General features: G+C 39.0%; 2 protein-coding genes across 2 annotated transcripts; both read left to right on the forward strand.

Moving 5' to 3' along the window:
- The first annotated feature begins 4,323 nt into the window (after positions 1-4,323).
- Positions 4,324-6,528, forward strand: LOC147761733 (sarcoplasmic calcium-binding protein-like). Its single transcript, XM_087013898.1, has 2 exons — positions 4,324-4,544; positions 4,852-6,528. Exons 1-2 carry the CDS (start codon positions 4,388-4,390, stop codon positions 5,250-5,252), a joined length of 558 nt encoding a protein of 185 aa, XP_086870024.1. The 5' UTR covers positions 4,324-4,387; the 3' UTR covers positions 5,253-6,528.
- LOC106167599 (sarcoplasmic calcium-binding protein-like) lies at positions 6,291-8,000 on the forward strand. Its single transcript, XM_087014057.1, has 4 exons — positions 6,291-6,297; positions 6,476-6,528; positions 7,114-7,270; positions 7,600-8,000. Exons 1-4 carry the CDS (start codon positions 6,291-6,293, stop codon positions 7,998-8,000), a joined length of 618 nt encoding a protein of 205 aa, XP_086870183.1.
- The last annotated feature ends 571 nt before the right edge of the window (positions 8,001-8,571 follow it).

The raw sequence follows: 8,571 nt of genomic DNA on the forward strand, positions 1-8,571 counted from the left end.
TCATTTTATTTAAATAAAAATAAATATTTCAACAGTTTTTAACAATTTGTCCTTTATTATCACCAACGCACACTATATCCGAAACTGTTAACAAATTACGACCTAGAAACAAGGTTTTTGAACTCATAAATTTATCATTTTGAGGGTTTAGAGATCATAATTTTGTCAGAAGCTTTAGATATTGTGAACCTTGGTGATAGGGCAAACTTGATGACTTTTCAAGAATATAAACTAAAGGCTTTGCTATACTAAAATTGTAAGTCGCATTGTATACTTTTAATAAAGTAAATATTTGATTTAATTTTAAATGAATATGGTAACGTACGCACTATCTCTTCACGGACGCGATTTAAGTCTTTTGGGCCTACTTTAACTCCGTATAATGAGCATACCGCCGTGTCCATAGCGTTCCACGGCTTAATCCCCTTCTGATTTCTCCTAACTGGGTGCATCTGCATTTCTTACAATAATTGTCCACGTTCGGTCAACTTCGGTGGAGCCTCCAGTAAACATGGGTCTACAAATTTAGAAGATTTTATTTAAATTACTCTAATGATTTCTCCGTAGAACACGGAGAGAGATTAAGAGTGATGTGGTTAAGGAAAGAAAACCTACCCCGCACACCTCAGCGTCGGTATAAATAGGAAAGCAGACGACACCGTGGAGCGTGAAGGGTAGACTTAGACTATAAGACCTGTATGTTAATACAACTATTCCTGTGATACTACTGCTGCATGTTCTACTACTACTACTACTACTACTACTACTACTACATGTTCTACTACATATGTACTACCACTATTTCTACTACTATTATACTACTTGTACTATTACTACTTGTACATGCACCTTACTACTAAAATTACGTGTACTTCTACATATGTGCTACCACTGTTACATGTATGTACTATCACTATACTTCTTCTACAACTTCAACTACTACTACTACTAATAGTTTATAACCACCGCTGCGGTTCTTTTATTTCAAACTGATGACACCAACTGTACTACTACTACTACTATTACTACTAATAATAATAATGGATTGGCTTTTTCCTTTATTCCTTTATATTATTTCACTGACAGTTCGCTTGAGTATGCCACCAAAAGGTAACCAAACAAACAAACAAACAAACAAACAAACAAACAATACATAAATAAATAAATAAATAAATATAGATATAGCCAATTCAATAGACAGAGTTCACATTTGCAAACATCAGTGCAGTTGCAAAGAGACCACCAGACTGTAGTGCTCTACACTGTGTATTTACAATACATACGTAGGGCAGTGTACAGCGGGCAACGTGCCCCCTAGCTTAGGACCTTTATAACTTCTTGCTTAGGAGGTGCTTCCTTTCCTTTTTCTCTCCCCCCCCCCCTAAAAAAAATTCCCCTTTCTCTTGGCCTCTTTGCAACCCCACACTTTGAAATGTGTGCACTATTTGTTTGGGATTATATTTTAAATGTAGATAGGGCCTACTTCTGGCGCACACATAATGTTTATATCATTTATCAACATTATTCAATGTTTATTATAAATATGCTTTATTTCTTTTCAATAAAAGCGGCCATCATCGGCCAAATTTCGAACATCACACTTTTTAGTTTGTTCCATTCTTTTAAATGACAGATCCTATTTCTTACATCAACTTAGATCAAGGAGACATAAATTGTGTTACTCTGCACCGTTTCGTGGTGTAGACTGGATATAATACTTATATTAACCTCATAATAAGATCTATTGGTTTGTCTCGTGTCAAAGCAAACTAAAATGTTAGTCTAAACGTTTAGACTACTATTCAGACTTACGTTATTTTGCAAAGCAAACCCCGGATTTTTAATCTCTTTCTCTCTCTCTCCTGTCTTTCTGACCTGATGTCGATTATACATTTAATAGCTGTGACACAGCTTGAAAGCAACTTAAATGCAACTAGCTTCAACACTCTTCCTTTCAATTATATTTGTCGTACAAAGACAACAACAAAAAAAGAAACAACAACAAAAGCGGTGTATGTAATGCCTACGTTTCTGTGTTCGACCTATATTTGACTACAAAAACGAAATTGCGATGCAGGCGATTATCGAAAAAGGAGGTCTTTCTATGACCTCGTTCAGATTCAAACTTCGCACCAGATGGATCGATCTACTTACCAGGGGATTCTGGCTACAAAAGTGCATTCAGTATTATCAGCTTAATTGTCTGACACGCCTCCTTGAGTAGCTAGTTAATTAGTTCATTACCCCATAGCAACTCGAGGAGGTGTGTCAGACACTTAGGAAGTTGGATCGATTCAGCTAGTACGCTGGGCTGATCTAAATGCTTATTTAATAAACTTGTGAGAGCGTGGTTGGTTTCATATTCGAAGGAGTGCAGAGATAACTTGTATGCTTCTTTTTTTACTAATGGCTGATGCCTAGATTCACTGAGATAGTGACCTAGGAGAAATTATTGTTGTCACAATCAACCTGTCTGGTACCAGACATTAGAGACTTGTCATGGACCCCATTCCCATACCTAGATCGATCTAACAGGATCGACCCATCTCCGAGGGTTTTCTCGCTAAATTGCACTCAACTAAGGCTGCTCTAATGTCTGGCGCGCCTACAGAATCTGTAATTAACTATCATTTAGCAGCTTCAGTAGCTGTGCCAGGCATCTAAGCCGCTTAAGCTAAATGTGATTTAGCGAGAATCCCCTCGTAGATGGTTCGATCTTGCTAGATTGATCTAGGTATGGGAATGGGGTCATATATACATTCAATTCACTATGACAAAATATATTGCCATCATGCCAGAGATGTGTGATTTTCAGTTTAAAGTACACAGGCCACTAAACTAGCCATTGCCGGTAGAGTTTTTTCACATCAGACAACGAGACGTGCGGATATTGGTATGAAAAGGAATATGATATCCCCACTTCGAAGCAACATTCGTAACAGACGAAGAAAAAATAACCCAAATTCAAAGACACAAACGCAACATTATTCCCCGCCTAAATAATGTATGTTATGTTGCATAATGTCACTTTAGTGGTTAATGTCGGGGCGAGACAGAACGGGCTTACGACAATTACATCATTTTCTACAACAGCAGTTTAGATACAGTTTGTAGGAGTTTGATAGTATAATTTTGACAAGACACGGAAAAGAAATGTTTCGAATTTTGCCTTTTCTGCATAAACCTTCAGTGTTCGTTCTGACAAAGAGGGGGTTCAAAAAAAGAGAATTTCAGCTGAAGAAGGTGAGTTTGCGCCCTCCTTTAACGAAAACTGTTACGTTTTCCGTCTCAGTTTTATTGGGAGTGGGGGGTGGGGGGGGGGAGAGATCTCCAAACGTTCTTTACAAATTTCTATGATTCTCTCTGGTTAGTTGTTTATACCGTTTACGATTCTAATCGAATTCAGGTCTTGTAATATTTTCTAAAGGATTTTTATTGCAGTAATATTTACATTATGACAAGGAGGGAGATTGGGGCTATACTCTTAGATGTCTAATCGTTCTCTAGCTTTCCTTCTCTTCTCTCCCTGATCAGGTCAGACAAAATCATGTTTTAAAAAGTATCATTAGACACGTAGTTCTTGAAAACTGGTGAGGGAGTTGTACGATTTTAATCAAATTAACATTTAAATATCAAGGTCCTTGCTATTAATTTGTAATAATCCCACAATAACACAGTTGTAATAACAGGGGCGGATTGAGGCAGTCTTCAGAGTCTTCTGAAAGACGGTCAGATTTTCAAGTTTAGTTTGACGATTATCTATTTTTTTCTGTCGGAAGACATTCAAAAATCAACAAAGCTAATTTGGAATACTGTCAGAAAATAGCTCTGGATCCGCCCCGTGTATGAGACTGTCATTCCATTAGGAATTGACACACTTGTCACGTCCAAAACTCACGTAGCATCAGATTTAAATTATTTCAACTAAGACATAAATTCTTAAATGTTTTTTAAATCCATTAAAAGAAGACTAGCTATAACTGTGACAAGCATTTCTGTGTAGAGACGATGACGGTGGAGTTGGGGGGGGGGGGGGGGAGGGGGGGCACAGCAAGCACAGTGGGCATAATCCCCCTCCCCTCGATTCTGATGAAAGCCTTTCTTCCCCTTCTCCCGCCCCAAAACCAAATTATGAACAAACGACTCCAGACAAATGCAATTCAATACAGTCAAGTTGTTCTAGATTAAAATTTGGAAATCTAAGCTGTAGTTTTATTATTGTGCCTGCGCCAATCTAGCGCCTCTTGAGCATCTAGTTCAGGTTCTCTGTAGCAATCTATTACTGTGGCGAGTTTAAGCACGTCGAGAGAGAGAGAGAGAGAGAGAGAGAGAGAGAGAGAGAGACTTACAACCGTTTATTATCACGTATTCTTATATACTTATACAGATGCCGGATGACTATCCCCAAGTGAAAGGATCGGAGGTATGGAGACGAAAGTTCCGCACAAGATTTAGAAATCTTGATTCCGATGGTGACGGTTTTGTGTCGGCAAATGATTACGTCATGGGCGCCCTGCTTGTGGCCGAACGCATTGGATTAGGTGGTAATAAGTTCTCTGTCAAGACGGCCTTCTCCCCCCCCTCTCTCCCTCTCTCCCTCTCTCTCTCTCTCTCACACACACACACACACACACACACACATGGCTTTTGATAACTTACATTTCTGTGGAAGTTCAATATGCCATGGTATACAGGGGATATTGATTCAAACAGATCTATATATGCACGTCGAGGTTTCATAATAAACTTTCTTTGGGGGAATGATGCTACTGACTTTTAAATTCAATTCACATTCAGTAGGGATTTTATCCTATGGCAAAAAATGATCAAACAGAAATATCAAAATTTCAGCAAAACGCACAAATGCCTTGGTGGAGAGCAGACTTCACGTATGGAAGAACATTTCTACCAATGGAACGGGCGTGGACACAGTCACCGAGGAGGAATTCATCAACAACGTCCTGGCAAGCGTCAACTCGTCCATCCGCCATTACATACCCACCCACGGCAGCCGTGAGTTCGATACCATCGACCAAGATGGCGTCGGGTTTGTCTCTCCTAAGGATCATGAGCAATTCTTTTATGGAAACGCCATTCCCGTTCATTTTTCTCCGGAAATTTTCAAAGTTCTCGATGCCAACGGAGATGGGAGATTGAGCAGAGAGGAGTTCGTGCAAGGATGGGTGGATTTTCTTTTGGGCGAAGATCCTGAAAGCCCGTATCATTGTTTTCTTGGTCCATTGGTTGACTGAAACTACATGTAATAAGCATACTTCAGTTTCGCCGATATTATGAGAAATGCCCTTGGTTTGCTACATGTTTAACAAATACTCTTTTTGGCAATCCGACTCTGAAACTGAATGAAATTAGCACCCTTCTTGTGAATTCTTGACTTATAAATTATTTTGAGCAATAAATTTAGGAACTGCTTTAACAGGGGAAATTAAGGGTTATGTACTGATTATAATGGCACACTTGATGCGAAACAGTCTATCGATATCGTTTCTTCCACCTTGGGTCCCTTATATTTAAGTTCAATATTGTATTACTCATATTATCCATTTCATTTGACACTCTCTCTGTTTCTCCCCCTTCCACTCTCTCTTGTAAGGAAGGGAAATAATTTAGCACCAAAATTCTGCATCGATCTTCAGAAAAGAAATGAGTCAATGAACCAGTGGGCTGGTCCAAAACGTCCGATATAGCATTATTACATCAAATAACAGCTGGCACAATTTTAACTGCAGTTAGCTAGTGTCACTAAAGATATAATCCGCTGCGCGCTTGAAGCTGTTGAAGGATGGTTCGCTACCGGAGACCGTTTGTTTACGTAAGTTCTCTAAGGGGGCGTGCCTACCCAGGCGACCAGGGGATTAGGCTAGTCACTATACGCCGTCAACAATCGTTTAGCGACCCTATCGTTTAGCAGCTTCAGTAGGCGTGTCAGACATCTAAGCCGCTTAAGCTGAATGTAATTTCGCGAGAATCCCCTCGGAGATGGGTCGATCCTGCTAGATCGATCTAGGTATGGGAATGGGGTCATATATACATTCAATTCACTTTGACAAAATATATTGCCATCATGCCAGAGATGTGTGATTTTCAGTTTAAAGCCCACAGCCCACTAAACGAGGTATTGCTGGTAGAACCTTTTCACATCAGACAAGACATGCGGGTGTTGGTGTGAAAAGGAATAAACAATTCGTACTCCAAAGAGACATTCGTAACAGACGATGGAAAAACAAACCAAATTTTAGGACACAAAGGCAACATTATTTCGCGCCTAAATAATGTATGGTATGTAGCATAATGCCATTTTAGTGGTTAATTTCGGAGTGAGACAGAACGGGTTTCTGACAATCACAGTATTAATTATTGTACAAGAGCAGTGTCGATACTAGTTTGATAGTTGTAATTTCGACAACACACGGAGAAGAAATGTTTCGAATTTTATCTTTTCTGCATAAACCTTCAGTGTTCGTTCTGCCAAAGAGGGGGTTCAAAAAGAGAGAATTTCAGTTGAAGAAGGTGAGTTTGCAACCTCCGTGAACGAAAACGGTTACGTTTTACGTCTGAATTTTATTGTGTGTGTGTGTGTATGGGGGGGGGGGGGGGGGGGGAGCATTTCCAAACGTTCTTTACCAATTTATATATAATGCTTTATGGTTAGTTGTTTATACTGTGTACGATTCTAATCGAATTTAGGTCATGTAATATTTTCTAAAGAATTTTTTTCATTGCAGTAATATTTACATTATGACTAGGAGGGAGATTGGGGCTATACTCGCTTTCCTTCTCTTTTCTCTATGATCTGGTCAGACAAAATCATGTCAAAAAAGTGTCATTAGACATGTAGTTCTTGAAAAATGGTCAGGGAGTTGTAAAAGATTTTAACCAAAAGGTGCCTTTCTGAAACAAGAAAAGGTCTCTTTTTAAAAAAAAAAAAAAAAAACAAGGTTCTATTTTTTCAATCCGTAATAATTTTGCAAACACCTGTCTGACACTGTAATATCATAACAAAATTGCTACACTCGTCACGTCTAAAACTCATGGAGCATCAGATTTAAATAATTTCAAATGATTTTCTAAACCCATTCATATATTCTTATACAGATGCCAGATGACTATCCCCAAGTGAAAGGATCGGAGGTATGGAGACGAAAGTTCCGCACAAGATTTAGAAATCTTGATTCCGATGGTGACGGTTTTGTGACGGCAAATGATTACGTCATGGGTGCCCTGCTTGTGGCCGAGCGCATTGGATTGGGTGGTAATTACTTCTCTGTCAAGCCAGATCTCTCTCTCTCTCTCTCTCTCTGACACACACACACACACACACACACACACACACACACACCTGACTGTGAAAGACATTTTTCGTGTGTTAGTTTTGAAAACAAATATTTCTGTGGAAATTAAATATGTTTTGGTACACAGGGGACATTTCCGCAAAACAGATTTCGGGGGTTTTCATAAGACAGTTTCTTTGGGGGAATGATGCTACTTACTTAGTGCTGTGGCTTTAATTTAACTTCAATTCACAGTACATAAGGGTTTTATCCTAGCAAAAATGAACAAACAGAAATATCAAAATTTCAGCAAAACGCACAAATGCCTTGCTAGAGAGCCGACTTCACGTATGGAAGAACATCTCCACCAACGGAACGGGCGTGGACACAGTCACCGAGGAGGAATTCATCAACAACGTCCTGGCAAGCGTCAACTCGTCCATCCGCCATTACATACCCACCCACGGCAGCCGTGAGTTCGATACCATCGACCAAGATGGCGTCGGGTTTGTCTCTCTTAAGGATCATGAGCAATTCTTTTATGGAAACGCCATTCCCGTTCATTTTTCTCCGGAAATTTTCAAAGTTCTCGATGCCAACGGAGATGGGAGATTGAGCAGAGAGGAGTTCGTGCAAGGATGGGTGGATTTTCTTTTAGGTGAAGATCCTGAAAGCCCGTATCATTGTTTTCTTGGTCCATTGGTTGACTGAAACTGTACAGTAAGCATACTTCAGTTTCGCATGTTTAACATATACTCTTTTGGGAATCCGACCCTAAAACTGATTGACATTATAGCACCCTTCTTGTGAATTCATGACATATATCTTATTTTGAGCAATAAATTTGGGAACTGCTTTAACATCGGACATTTTTCCAGATTCTTTAATATTTTACAAGTATTAATTGCAAAACTGGCCAGGAAGTCACACTTCTGACATATGTTTGACATTTAAGTACATTTATAAAAATACAACATATCGGTATATCTTGCATACAAATAAAGATAATTATAAATAAATGAGCAAATAAATAAATAAAGAATAAAAAGCCGTGCTGTAAAGGATGTAAGATTGTTTTGTATTTGTTGCGCTCCTGACAAAAAGGAATGGGACCCTAGCTAGAAATAAACAAAGAAGTAATTGAGATAAGTTATTTTCGGGATTTATCTTATTTTGAACAAAAGTTGCTCGATTGTTGCATCTGATGGGTGATTAACACGCCTCCTCCTGACGTTGAGCAGAATACAGAAAAGCTCGTGATTAAATTAGTATTAAGTTACAA

The sequence above is a fragment of the Lingula anatina genome, chromosome 5 (assembly GCF_051362555.1).
Source record: "Lingula anatina isolate TDL-2025a chromosome 5, LinAna3.0, whole genome shotgun sequence".
Lineage (NCBI taxonomy): Eukaryota > Metazoa > Brachiopoda > Lingulata > Lingulida > Lingulidae > Lingula > Lingula anatina.

Excerpts from the sequence above, each read along its gene's own strand:
- LOC147761733 (XM_087013898.1), top strand. The coding sequence starts at position 4,388 with ATGCCGGATGACTATCCCCAAGTGAAAGGATCGGAGGTATGGAGACGA. Across the intron at positions 4,545-4,851 it reads CGAACGCATTGGATTAGGTG|CAAAACGCACAAATGCCTTG; the intron begins GTAATAAGTTCT and ends TCAAAATTTCAG.
- LOC106167599 (XM_087014057.1), top strand. Across the intron at positions 6,529-7,113 it reads GAGAATTTCAGTTGAAGAAG|ATGCCAGATGACTATCCCCA; the intron begins GTGAGTTTGCAA and ends ATTCTTATACAG. Across the intron at positions 7,271-7,599 it reads CGAGCGCATTGGATTGGGTG|CAAAACGCACAAATGCCTTG; the intron begins GTAATTACTTCT and ends TCAAAATTTCAG.